General features: G+C 42.6%; 1 protein-coding gene across 1 annotated transcript; it reads right to left on the bottom strand.

The window, feature by feature from the left end:
- Window positions 1-859: 859 nt before the first annotated feature.
- LOC130366979 (uncharacterized) lies at window positions 860-1,842 on the bottom strand. Its single transcript, XM_056569367.1, has 2 exons — window positions 1,680-1,842; window positions 860-1,593 (listed from the first exon to the last, which is right to left on the bottom strand). Exons 1-2 carry the CDS (start codon window positions 1,802-1,804, stop codon window positions 993-995), a joined length of 726 nt encoding a protein of 241 aa, XP_056425342.1. The 5' UTR covers window positions 1,805-1,842; the 3' UTR covers window positions 860-992.
- Between the last annotated feature and the right edge of the window lie 12,053 nt (window positions 1,843-13,895).

Genomic DNA, 13,895 nt, shown 5'->3' with positions numbered 1-13,895 from the left:
CAGCACCCGGGGTCTTCTTCCCGCACCCGCTCACGTCCTCCGGAAGAGGGGCGGAGTGGGTTGCGGGAGTGACACCCGCAGCAGGTGCCCTGATTGGTCGGCCGGTAAACCGGACGACGAATCAGGGCGATCGTGAGGTGGCACCAGTGCCACCTCACCCCTGCAGGCTATGGCTGTTTGGGCCGTCAGAGACGGCCCCGATCAGCCAGTAAATCCGGGTCACCAGATCACTGGAGACCCGATTGACCCGGAATCGCCACAGATTGCTGGACTCATTTGTCCAGCGATCTGCGGCCATCGCCGACATGGGGGGGCATAATGACCCCCCTGGGCGATATGCCGGGATGCCTGCTGAACGATTTCAGCAGGCATCCGGCTCCAGTCCCCAACCGGCTAGCGGTGGGTACCGGAATTCCCACGGGCGTATGGATACGCCCTGCGTCCTTAAGGACTCGGAATGCAGGGCGTATCCATACGCCCTGCGTCCTGAAGAGGTTAAGGAGGTGGATGCAAACAGCTACCTCGACTTTAACAGTTGCCATCTTAAATAATGGAAGAAGAACATTCCATTCGGTCAAATGAAAAGAATCCGAAGGAATTGTTCTTCCACACAAAAATGCCAGCAACAACTAGATAACCTGGAGGATCGTTTTAAACAAAAAGGGTATCCCAAACCCCTTATACAAGGAGCACGCCAGAGAGTGGACGAATTAGAACAAAGTGCTTGCTTGAAAAATAATAAACAGGGTAATGCAGAGGGTGGTTATAATGATGAATTTGATTCTGTTTTTCTACCTAGGTATTACACTTCACACACCAATATTTAAAAAAAAAAAAAATTATTTTTTTGTATAGGTAATATCACCAGCTCATATTATTGTGTCATGATTACTGGCACCATATATATTCCCCCAGTTATTCTTCTTTAGATGTTTTTCCGTATCCTGTGCAGTATTTCTCCCAGAAGTCCACTTGATGGCCCACGTGGTGGTCTACACCCCGAAGTCATCAATTTTTACTCTAAGAGAGAGTGTGCAGCTGTTTCTGGAGACGGTCAACAATAACCTCTGCATGGTGGAATAATAGGTCACGATGTTTATCAGGATCAGTAGAAGCATCACCCACTCGATGATTATGATGGGGATTTCACGGATCTCGTCCCAGTCTTCATCATTATAGAATAAATCCTTTAATGTTTCATAACCAAAATAGAAAATTACACAGACAAAAGTCAGGCCACAGCAGGTGCATCTACTATGGTGGATGACTTTTTTTGCTCCTGGTAATTTATACATCTGGATGGACTGCCCAAGGTAGTATAAGGCTTCACATGTAATTGAAATTATCGTGCTGACAAAGTGTATCCTGGGATATTCTTTGGGGAAAAATACATGCATGACAGCTGTGGCAAAACAGGAGGCCCACACAATGGCCAGCAGGATCCTCTGGATCAGGACCTGATGACCAATGAACTCTTCAGTATGCATAACCATATACTTATAAATAAGAAAGGTTAGTACCAAAGTGCCAATGGACATCCCTATGAATCCAATTCTGAATAATATGCTTTCAGGAAAGAAATTTCCCACGTCACTGTGAAGGAAAATAAACCAATGTTATTATGGATATTTCCTCACTCCCAACCCATTAAATAAGAATCATGTGTTTGTTTATCTTACCTGATGCTCATCAGTGGCGAGGCGGCATGGCCAAGGACGACCGTCATGATGTAGCTGGTGGCAAGCCAGGCCACACACCAAAACGCCAACAGGAGGGGGACGAACCCCAAACCTTTTAGCTCCATTTCAGACAAGTAGAAGAAGAAGACGCTAATTTCACTAATCTCACTGGAACAATCTACAGACTGAAGGCTCGCATGGCTGTCAGTGGAATGTCAGGACTCCAACTGTCTATGACATCACATGTGACATGTCAGAATGACTGCTTGTTTATTGGAGCTGCCATGATTTAGTATCTGCTATAGACAGAACCTGATGTTTTTACTATGGACCTTACAGACCCCAGAACCCAAGTAATTAGTGCAGGGGCTCCATTTTGATCATCTCATATTTCACATTATTTGAGTTCCAGGGCTCAGATACATTTGCACCCTCTATAGCAGTGGTCTTCAAGCTGTGAACCCCCAACCGCTGCAGAACGACAACTCCCAGCATGCCCAGACAGCAACTACGCATAAGGAAATAGTCTAATTAAACTTTTCTTATATATAGAATCCCTGAAATCTCCAATCTCTCCTTTTATTGGTTTATGATCTGCATTACTTATTTGTAAAAAACAATGTTTCTGATTGTCTGCCACCCCATACTTATGGGCTATCTCTTCAAACAACTTTATTTGACCTAAAGCGTATAATTGATTTACATAAATAAGCCCCTTTTCATCCAAAAGAGTGAATCTTTAATTTTAAGGAATTCTTTAAGTGCTTTATTCGACCATAATGAAGTAAAGTGAAAACTCCATGTGATTTTAAAAAATTTTTAAGTTCCTCCCTTACTTTATTATATAGATATGCATGGGTGTAGTGAGTATCCCAGCTTCCAAAATCTCAAAAATATCCTTATAACGACCCATTAGGGTATGTTCACACTACAGTGTGTGAACGGAATCTCCGCTCGCTGAATTCAGCGAGCGGAGATTCAGACTGGCACCTGGCGGCGGCGGTAGGACAGGCGGCACTGAGCCGTCACCATTGACAGCTATGCAGTGCTCGCGGACTTCCGTGCAAAGAATGAACATGTTCTTTCTTTGCACGGAACAATTTCAGCGGCGCTGAAATTCCGCAGTGTGAACGGGTCTCGCGGAAACCCATTCACACTAATGTTAAGTTCACACCGTGGAATTCGGCTTGCGGAATTCCGCCCATGGAATTCTGCTTGCGGAATTCCGCCCGTGGAATACCGCGGGAATTCCGTAGTTTGAACATACCCTTAGAGAGAAAAAATAGGACTACATTTTCCCTCCTCCTCATAATAGTCTGCAATTTTAGTGCTAAAAAGTACCTAAAAAAAAAGTGCCCAACTCCCATCGTGCTCAGCTAACGTTAAAGAAACATATTTCATTCTCGTGCTTTCCTGCCCCAAAGTAGTGAATTTAATAAAGAAATAAGAGCTTGGTACCATTTTTCTGATATCCATACAGTATAGAAACATAGAATGTGTCGGCAGATAAGAACCAATTGGCCCATCTAGTCTGCCCAATAATCTGAATCCCAATAATAGTCCCTGGCCCTATCTCATATGAAGGATAGCCTTATGCCTATCCCATGCATGTTTAAACTCCTTCACTGTATTTGCAGCGACTAGTGTTGTTCACGAATATTCACAATTCAAATTTTAATCGCGAATATAGCATATTCGCGAATTCGCGAATATTGCAAATATAGCACTATATATTCATAATTACGAATATTTGCTTTTTTTTGTGCTTATGTGAAAATTTGTGCGCATATGCGCAAATTTGCCAATATTGAGCCCTCCCTTCATTAATGGTATAGAGAACTGTGACTAGTGCATCAACTCTGTGATTTTTTTGCCCATTAAAACCAATAGGCTAATTGTGGTCTATGGGGATCTCACTGCATGTAAGATAATCAGGACCGTCTCGGCAGCACAGTGGGATGGGAGACCGTCACTGGTTCAAGTCCCAGGGTGGACAGTGTTACAGTGTTGAGGTTAAACTTTACTTTCCTGGAAAAGCTGTTGAGTTGCCCATAGCAACCAATCAAATTGCTTCCTTCATTTTTCAGAGGCTTTTTCAAAAATGAAAGAAGCAATCTGATTGGTTGCTATGGGCAACTCAGAAACTTTTCCTCTGGACAGGTTTTGATAAATCTCCCTCTATGGGGGAGATTCATCAAGACCAGTGTAGAGGAAGAGTTGTGCAGTTGCCCATAGCAACCAATCAGATTGCTTCTTTCATTTTTCACAATGCCTCTGCAAAATGAAAGAAGCGATCTGATTGGTTGCTGTGGGCAACTCAGCAGATTTTCCTGGAAAAGTTTCTGAGTTGCCCATAGCAACCAATCAGATTGCTTCCTTCATTTTTCAGAGGCCTTTTCAAAAATGAAAGAAGCAATCTGATTGGTTGCTATGGGCAACTGCACAACTCTTCCTCTACCCTGGTTTTGATGAATCTCCCCCATAGAGGGAGATCTATCAAAACCAGTCCAAAGGAAAAGTTTCTGAGTTGCCCATAGCAACCAATCAGATTACTTCCTTCATTTTTCAGAGGCTTTTTCAAAAATGAAAGAAGCGATCTGATTGGTTGCTATGGGCAACTCAGCAGCTTTTCCCCATAGACCACAATGGGCCTACTGGTTTCAATGGGTAAAAAATCACAGAGTTAATGCACTAGACACAGTTCTCTATACCATTAAAGGGGTACTCCGGTGAAAACCTTTTTTCTTTTAAATCAACTGGCTCTGGAAAGTTAAACAGATTTGTAAATTACTTCTATTAAAAAATCGTAATCCTTCCTCTACTTATTAGCTGCTGAATACTACAGAGGAAATTATTTTCTTTTTGGAATGCTCTCTGATGACATCACAAGCACAGTGCTCTCTGCTGACGTTATTATAATAATAATAAGTCTTTATTTATTTATTGTTGTCCTTAGTGGGATTTGAACCCTCTTCAGCTCTACTATATCTTTCTTGTATATTGGTGCCCAGTACTGTACACAGTATTCTAGTGAGGTCTGACTAGTGATTTGTACAGCGGTAGAATTATTTCCTTGTCGTCGGCATTTATGTCCCTATTGATGTATCCCATGATTTTATTAGCCTTGGCAGCAGCTGCCCGACACTAGTCACTACAGCTAAGTCTACTGTTACCTAAGACTCCTAAGTCCTTTTCCATGTCAGTCGTCCCAAGTGTTCTCCCATTTAATACATAATCCCAGCTCGGATTTTTCTTCCCCATGTGCATTACCTTACATTTATCAGTGTTAAACCTCATCTGCCACTTCCCAGCCCAAACCTCCAACCTATCCAGATCCATTTGTAACAGTGCACTGTCCTCTATAGTGTTTACCGCTTTACAGAGTTTGGTGTCATCTGCAAAGATTGCTACTTTACTATTCAACCCCTCTGCAAGGTCATTCATGTATATATTAAATAGGACAGGACCCAAGACGGACCCCAGTGGTACCCCACTAGTAACAGTCACCCAATCAGAATAAGTACCATTAATAACTACCCTCTGTTTCCTATCATTGAGCCAGTTACTTACCCACTTGCACACATTCTCCCCCAGCCCAAACCTTCTCATTTTATGCACCAACCTTTTATGTGGAACCGAATCAAATGCTTTGGAAAAATCCAGATACATGACATCCAGCGATTGCCCCTGGTCCAGTCTGGTGCTCACCTGATCAGGTTAGTTTGACAGGATCAATCCCTCATAAATCCATGCTGATACAGGGTCATACATTTATTTTTATCAAGATATTCCAAAATAACATCTCTTAGGAAACCCTCAAACAATTTACAAACAACCGAGGTTAAACTAACAGGTCTATAATTCCCGGGGTCAACTTTTGACCCCTTCTTAAATATTGGCACCACATTTGCCATGCGCCAGTCCTGGGGAACAGTCCCTGTCACTATAGAGTCCCTGAATATAAAAAATAGGGGTCTGTCTATTACATTACTTAATTCCTTTAGAACATGGGGGTGAATGCCATCTGGACCTGGTGATTTGTCTATTTTGATTTTTTGTAGGTGGCACTGTACTTCTTCCTGGGTTAGACAGGTGACCTGTACTGGGGAGTTTACCTTATCACACTGTATTTCACCTGGCATTTCATTTTCATCAGTGAATACAGTGGAGAAGAATTTGGTTAGTATATTTGCTTTTTCCTGATCCCCGTTTATAATTTCTTCCTCATCATTTTTTAAAGGGCCAACACTTTCATTTTTATATAATTAAAGAACATTTTGGGGTTAGTTATACTCTCTTTGGCAATGAGACTTTGTCTCTATTTTTGCGGCTTTTATCTGTTTTTTACATATTTCACATTTTTCTCTATAGCTTTTTAACTCCTTGGGGACGGAGCCCATTATAACCCTAAGGACGGGAGCATTTTTTGCAATTCTGACCATTTTCACTTTAAGCATTAATAACTCTGGGATGCTTTTACTTTTCATTCTGATTCCGAGATTGTTTTTTCATGACATATTCTACTTTATGTTAGTGGTAAATTTTTGTTGATACTTGCATCGTTTCTTGGTGAAAAATTCCAAAATTTTATGAAAAAATTGAAAATTTTGTATTTTTCTAACTTTGAAGCTCTCTGCTTATAAGGAAAATAAACATTCTAAATAAATAATATTTTTATTCACATATACAATATGTCTACTTTATGTTTGCATCATAAAGTTGACAAGTTTTTACTTTTGGAAAACTTGGAGGGCTTAAAAGTTCAGAAGCAATTTTCCAATTTTTCACAAAATTTTCTCAATCGGAATTTTTTAGGGGCCAGTTCAGTTTTGAAGTGGATTTGAAGGGCCTTTATATTAGAAATAGCCCATAAATGACACCATTATAAAAACTGCACCCCTCAAAGTATTCAAAATGACATTCAGTAAGTTTGCTAACCATTTAGGTGTTTCACAGGAATAGCAGCAAATTGAAGGAGAAAATTCAAAATCTTAATTTTTTACACTCGCATGTTCTTGTAGACCCAGTTTTTGAAATATTACAAGGGGTAAAAGGAGAAAAAGCCCCCCAAAATTTGTAACCCAATTTTTCTCGAGTATGGAAATACCTCATATGTGTATGTCAATTGTTCGGCGGGTGCAGTAGAGGGCTCAGAAGGGAAGGAGCGACAATGGGATTTTGGAGAGTGAGTTTTGCTGAAATGGTTTTTGGGGGCATGTCGCATTTAGGAAGCCCCTATGGTGCCAGAACAGCAAAAAAAAAACATATGGCATACTATTTTGGAAACTACACCCCTCAAGGCACGTAACAAGGGGTCCCATGAGCCTTAACACCCCACAGGTGTTAGACGACTTTTCGTTATATTCGGATGTGTAAATGAAAAAAATAAATTTTCACTAAAGTGCAGGTTTTTTCCCCAAATTTACCATTTCTACAAAGGGTAATGGGAGAAAAATCCCCCCAAACTTTGTAACGCAATTTCTCCTGAGTACGGAGATACCCCATATGTGGCCCTAAACTGTTGCCTTGAAATACGACAGGGCTCTGAAGTGAGAGAGCGCCATGCGCATTTGAGGCCTGAATAAGGAATTTGCAGTAGGGGTGGACCCGGTTACAAGGACGGGGCTTGTCTCCACCAAAACCCCTACAGCAGTGTTTCCCAAACAGGCTGCCTCCAGCTGTTGCAAGACTCCCAGCCTGCCAAGACAGTCTATGGCTGTCCGGCAACACTGGGAGTTGTGGTTTTGCCACAGCTGGAGGCGCCGTTTAGGAAACACTGCCGTATGAGACGTTTTTCATTTTTATTGGGGGGGGGGGAGGCGTGTAAGGGGGTGTATGTGTAGTGTTTTACTTTTTATTATTTGTTAGTGTAGTGTAGTGTTTTTAGGGTACATTCACACAGGCAGGGGTTCACAGTAAGTTTCCTTGAAGGAAACCCACTGTAAACCCGCCCGTGTGAATGTACCCTGTACATTCACATGGGGGGGGGGGGCGCCCCAAACCTTCAGCTGTGGCAAAATGACAACTCCCAGAATGCACTGACAGACCGTACTTGCTGGGAGTTGTAGTTTTACAACAGCTGTAGGCACACTGGTGGGGAACCACTGAGTTAGAAAACAGACTCTAGCTCAGTGATTCCAACCCATGTGCCTCCAGCTGTTGCAAGACTACAATTCCCAGCATGTACGGTCTGTCAGTGCACTATGGGAGTTGTAGTTTTGCAACAGCTGGAGGCACACGGGTTGGAATCACTGAGTTAGGAAACAGACTCTAGCTCAGTGTTTCCCAACCAGTGTGCCTACAGCTGTTGCAAAACTACAATTCCCAGCACGGCCAGACAATCAGGGATGCTGGGCGTGTAGTCCTGCAATATCTGGCCCTTCAGATGTTGCAGAACTACAACTCCCAGCATGCCTGGACAGTCTGGGCATGCTAGGAGTTGTAGTTATGCAACAACTGGGGAAGAACAGTGGCCTCCAAACTGTAGCCCTCCAGATGTTGCAAAACTACATCTCCAAGCATGCCCAGACTGTCCAGACATGCTGGGAGTTGTAGTTCTGCAACATCTGAAGGGCCAGATATTGCAGAACTACACGCCCAGCATCCCTGACTGTCTGGGCATGCTGGGAGTTGTAGTTTTGCAACATCTGGAGGACCACAGTTTAGAGACCACTACACAGTGGTCTCCAAACTGTGATCCTCCAGATGTTGCAAAACTACAACTCCCAGCATGCCCAGACAGCCTTTGGCTGTGTGGGCATGCTGGGAGTTGTAGTTTTGCAGCTTTTAGAAGGCCACAGTGAAGATCACTTACCACGATCTTCACTGCAGCCTTCTCAGCCACACTTTCCGGCCGCCGCTCCTCCTGCTCGCGCCGCTTGTTGCCGATGCCGATCCGGGTAAGCCGGGCCATGGCCCCCCCTCGCCGCCAGTGTTCCCCCCGCTCTGTACCGACTTCGATCGGTGCGCAGAGCAGGGGGAAATGAACTCTAACCCCCCGCCCCCCTCCTGCCATTGGTGGTCAGCCTGACCGACCAATGGCAGGGGATTGGAGGGGGTGGCAACATTGCCACCTCGCTCCTATGCTTTAAGCTGGTCGGAGCTGTCTCTGACAGCTCCGATCAGTCTTATTTTCCGGGAGATCGGGTCACCAGTGACCCGATTTGCCCGGATCGCGGCAAATCGCAGGTCTGAATTGACCTGCGATTTGCTGTGATCGCCGATATGGGGGGGGGTCTCAGGACCCCCCTAGGCATTGCCACGGGATGCCTGCTGATAGATATAAGCAGGCATCCCGGTCCGATCACCGCCCGGCGAGCGGCAGTGATCGGAAATACGGAGGGCGTATGGATACGCCCTCCGTCCTTAAGTGACGGGACGCGAGGGCGTATGCATACGCCCTTCGTCCTCAAGGAGTTAATGCTTCTTCACTGCTGTCCTGTTATAGTAATTGAAATGCTTTATTTTTGTCATTTATTGCCCCCTTAAAATTTTTATTCATCCATATTGGTTTTCTTTTATTTCTGACCCTTTTATTCCCATAAAGTATATACATCTTACAGTGAAAATTTAAGATATTTTTAAAAGTCTCCCATTTAGAGTCAGTATTGTTCTTTTTGAGGACATTATCCCATTTTATATTGTTATGGGCTTCTCTGAGTTGATCGAACTTTGCCTTCCGAAAGTTCATTGTTTTTGTGGCCCCTCGAGAGATTCCCTTATTGAAGAACAAGTTATAATGTATTAAATTATGATCACTATTTCCTAGGTGTCCATCTACTTGCACATTAATTACTCTGTCAGGTACAGTACGTTGGTAAATATTAAGTCTAGTAGGGCGCCTCCTCTGGTCGGGCCCTGCACCATTTGGGACAGATAATTGTCTTTAGCTATAGTCAGAAACCTGTTTCCTTTAAAGTCGAAGTCGGCCCAGTTCTCCATAAACCCAAACCCCTCCTTCCTACACTAGCTTCTGAGCCACTTGTTTACCTCCCTAATCTCCCGCTGCCTTTCTGGTGAGGCTCGTAATACAGGTAATATTTCAGAAAATACTACCTTGGAGGTCCTTGCCTTAAGCTTGCAGCCTAAGTCCCTGAAATCCTTTTTAAGGACACTCCATCTACCTCTTACTTTGTCATTGGTGCCAATATGTACCATGACTGCTGGGTCTTCTCCAGCCCCACCCAGCAACCTGTCAACCCGATCCGCGATGTGCCGAACTCGAGCGCCAGGAAGACGACACACTGTTCGGCGATCCCGGTCTTTGTGACAGATCGCCCTGTCTGTACCCCTAATAATTGAGTCCCCCACTACCAGTACCTGTCTGGCCTGCCCTGCTCTCCTCCCTCCCTCCTTACTGGGCAGACACCCCCCTGGTGGTCAGAGGCAGAGTCCTGCTGCAGTACCGCTAGCCCTGAAATGGCATCCCCCTCATCTGCCAACTGGGCAAACTTGTTGGGGTGTGCCAGTTCAGAACTAGCCTCCCTGACACTTTTCCCTCTACCCCGTTTTCTAACTGTAACCCAGCCAACTGCCTGACTGTCCTGCACCTCCGTCCCACTATCCTCCCCCACCTCTACCCCAGAGAGTACCTGCTCAGTGAGCAGGAGACTCCTCTCCGGGTTGTCAATGCATCTCAGTGTTGCCAGTTGCTCCTCTAGATCAAGGATCTGGGCTTCCAAATGAGCAACTCGCACACATCTCGCACAACAATATGCACCCTCAAACTGTTGTTCAAGGATTGCATACATTGTGCAAGATGCACACTGGACTGCCTTTTCCAACATGGAGGTCATACTAGATTTGGGGATTGCAAAAATTAACAGAAAAAAAAAAATCCAATAGTTCAATTTAAACTTCCTGAATTTAAAGTCCCTTAATTTTAAGTCCCCTCACTTTTATACTCACTCACTTGTATGCTTCACACTCTTGTATAAAGACAAACAATCGCTAGCTCAACATAGTGTATTTGCTTTATATTTATCACAACCACAACCACCTCTCTTCCACTGCCTGGAAGTAAATTCACTTTAGTGAAACTTTTTTTTTTCCTTTACACATCCGAATTTAACGAAAAGTCGTCAAAGACCTGTGGGGTGTTAAGGCTCACTGGACCCCTTGGTACGTGCCTTGAGGGGTGTAGTTTCCAAAATGGTATGCCATGTGGGGGTTTTCTGCTGTTCTGGCACCATAGGGGCTTTCAAAATGTGACATGCCCCCCAAAAACCATTTCAGCAAAAATTCACTCTCCAAAATCCCATTGTTGCTCCTTCCCTTCTGAGCCCTCTACTGCGCCGATCCAACACTTTACATACACATATGAGGTATTTCCTTACTCTAGAGAAATTGGGTTACAAATTTTTGGGGGCTTTTTCTCCTATTACCCCTTGTAAAAATTCAAAAACTGGGTCTACAAGAACATGCGAGTGTAAAAAATGGAGATTTTGAATTTCCTCCTTCACTTTGCTGCTATTCCTGTGAAACACCTAAAGGGTTAACACACTTATCCAAATGTCATTTTGGATACTTTGAGGGGTGCAGTTTTTATAATGGTGTCATTTGTGGGGTATTTCTAATATGAAGGCCCTACAAATCCACTTCAAAACTGAACTGGTCCCTGAAAAATTCCAATTTAGAAAATTTTGTGAAAAATTGGAAAAGTGCTGCTGAACTTTGAAGCCCTCTGATGTCTTCCAAAAGAAAAAAACTGTCAACTTTATGATGAAAATATAAAGAAGACATATTGTATCTGTGAATCAATATATAATTTATTTGGAATGTCTGTTTTTGTTACAAGCAGAGAGCTTCAAAGTTAGAAAAATGCTAAATTTTCAATTTTTTCATCAAATTTTGGAATTTTTCACCAAGAAATGATGCAAGCCTCAACAAAAATTTACCACTAACATGAAGTAGAATATGTCACGAAAAAACAATCTCAGAATCAGAATGAAAAGTAAAAGCATCCCAGAGTTATTAATGCTTAAAGTGACAGTGGTCAGATGTGCAAAAAATGGCTGGGTCCTTAAGGTAAAAATGGGCTGGGTCCTTAAGGGGTTAAGGGGTTAAATGGGTACTGTCAGATATAAAAACTTTTGATATGTTGTAAAGCATGCAAAAACAATAGGTTTTTCAATTGCTTTCATTAGAACATTTTCATTATTTCATAGTGAAAAAGCCAGTCAAAGAACTGCCCCCTCTGCCTCCTGGATTGCATTTAGTTCTTCTGTGAACACTGCTTCGTCCTGGACTCCAGGACATTTTGGAGGGGGGAGGGGCTGTACACACTGCAGAGACTCATGTGAAGAGAACGGGAGGGACAGGAAGCCTGCTGCCGTCTCTCCCACAGTAGATATCAATGAGAGAGGCAGAAACATAATTACAGGTGAAAAAGTAAGTGTCCAAGCGTGTGTGTGTGTGTGTATATATATGTGTATATCAGTGTGTCTCTCTAATGTGTATGTGTAAGAATATATGAACCCATTGTGTGTGTGTGTGTGTGTGTGTGTGGATATATATATATATATATATATATATATATAAAAGCAAGTGAATCTATGTGTGTGTGTGTGTGTGTGGATATATATATATATATATATATATATATGAGCAAGTGAATCTATGTGTGTGTATATGTATATATATATATATATATATATATATATGTATGTATATCAGTGTGTCTATCTAATGTGTATGTGTAAGAATATATGAAGCCTGTGTGTGTGTGTGTGTGTGTGTGTGTAATAAAGGGGGACTACAATCATATCCTCATGCTGTTTCAAAACTAAAATTCCCAGCATGCCTGCACAGTCAAATGATGTGGGGGCATGCTGGGAGCTGTAGTTTTGCAACAGCTGGAGGCACCCTGGTTGGAAAGCACTGGACTGAGGAGAGGGAGGGGGAGGAGAGGGGAGTGGTTATCACAGTGAGTACCCTCCCCCCTGCTTCTGGTGGACAAAATTAAGGTATTTCAGAAATAAAGCTAATTCTGAGAGAAATGTAGGTCACAGACACATACAAAGTACATGTACATTATCAGGATGAGATACTGAGTAACATATAAAAGTTTTGTTTTTTTGAGTGATCTGACGGGTACGCTTTAAAGGAGTAGGAAATGCTAGCAGTGTGCTTGGGTGTATAGGAAGAGGTATTAACAGTAGAAAGAAGGAGGTGCTCATGTCGCTGTACAGAGCACTGGTGAGACCTAACTTAGAACATTGTGCGCAGTACTGGAGACCATATCTCCAGAATGATATATCCCAAATCAGGCAGAAGCGGCACTCCAGAGTAAAGTGAAAAAGGTAGGTGTTTATTCACACTATTCACACATCTGTGATACAAGCGACATTTCGGCTCATCTATAGAGCCTTTCTGAAGCACAATATATTGTGTAAAACACTCCATACTTATAGGCCCCTAATTAAACAATCAGTGGAGGGGGGGGGGTCCATCACATGTCAAAATACAAGTACAAACATCAAAATAAATTGTAATCAATCATCATCACAAAGTACAATTGCACAATCCCTGTGTATGATACATATTAGTTAACAAGTGCAGAGTGAAATTGTGACGATAATGATAGTCCAACAATATTAATACTAGTGCACGCTGTGTGGAACTTACATATGTATTAGTGGTAACTCCTAGCAACCAATTGTATCTATGTAGACATACCTTTGTGTGGCATAGCGTAAATCTTCATGTGTGGATAACAATCAGGATTAGTAGATTACTCAATTGATGGCTGATAGGAACTCCATACATAGGTCGAGTGCTATGGTGATATACAGTGGGGATCAAAAGTTTGGGCACCCCAGGTAAAAATTTGTATTAATGTGCATAAAGAAGCCAAGGAAAGATGGAAAGATCTCCAAAAGGCATCAAATTACAGATTAGACATTCTTATATGTCAACAAAAGTTAGATTTTATTTCCATCATTTACACTTTCAAAATAACAGAAAACAAAAAAATGGCGTCTGCAAAAGTTTGGGCACCCTGCAGAGTTAACCCCTTAAGGACCGGGGGGTTTTCCGTTTTTGCACTTTCGTTTTTTGCTCCTTGCTTTTAAAAAATCATAACTCTTTCAATTTTGCACCTAAAAATCCATATGATTGCTTATTTTTTGCACCACCAATTCTACTTTGTAATGACGTCAGTCATTTTGCTCAAAAATCTACGGTGAAAAGGAAAAAAAATCATTGTGAGACAAAATT

Source organism: Hyla sarda, chromosome 4 (genome assembly GCF_029499605.1).
Source record: "Hyla sarda isolate aHylSar1 chromosome 4, aHylSar1.hap1, whole genome shotgun sequence".
NCBI classification, from domain to species: Eukaryota; Metazoa; Chordata; class Amphibia; order Anura; family Hylidae; genus Hyla; species Hyla sarda.
The sequence above is the reverse complement of the archived record's forward strand: the minus strand, read 5'-3'. Positions and strand labels throughout refer to the sequence as shown.

Excerpts from the sequence above, each read along its gene's own strand:
- LOC130366979 (XM_056569367.1), bottom strand. The coding sequence starts at position 1,804 with ATGGAGCTAAAAGGTTTGGGGTTCGTCCCCCTCCTGTTGGCGTTTTGG. Across the intron at positions 1,594-1,679 it reads TCGCCACTGATGAGCATCAG|TGACGTGGGAAATTTCTTTC; the intron begins GTAAGATAAACA and ends TTTCCTTCACAG.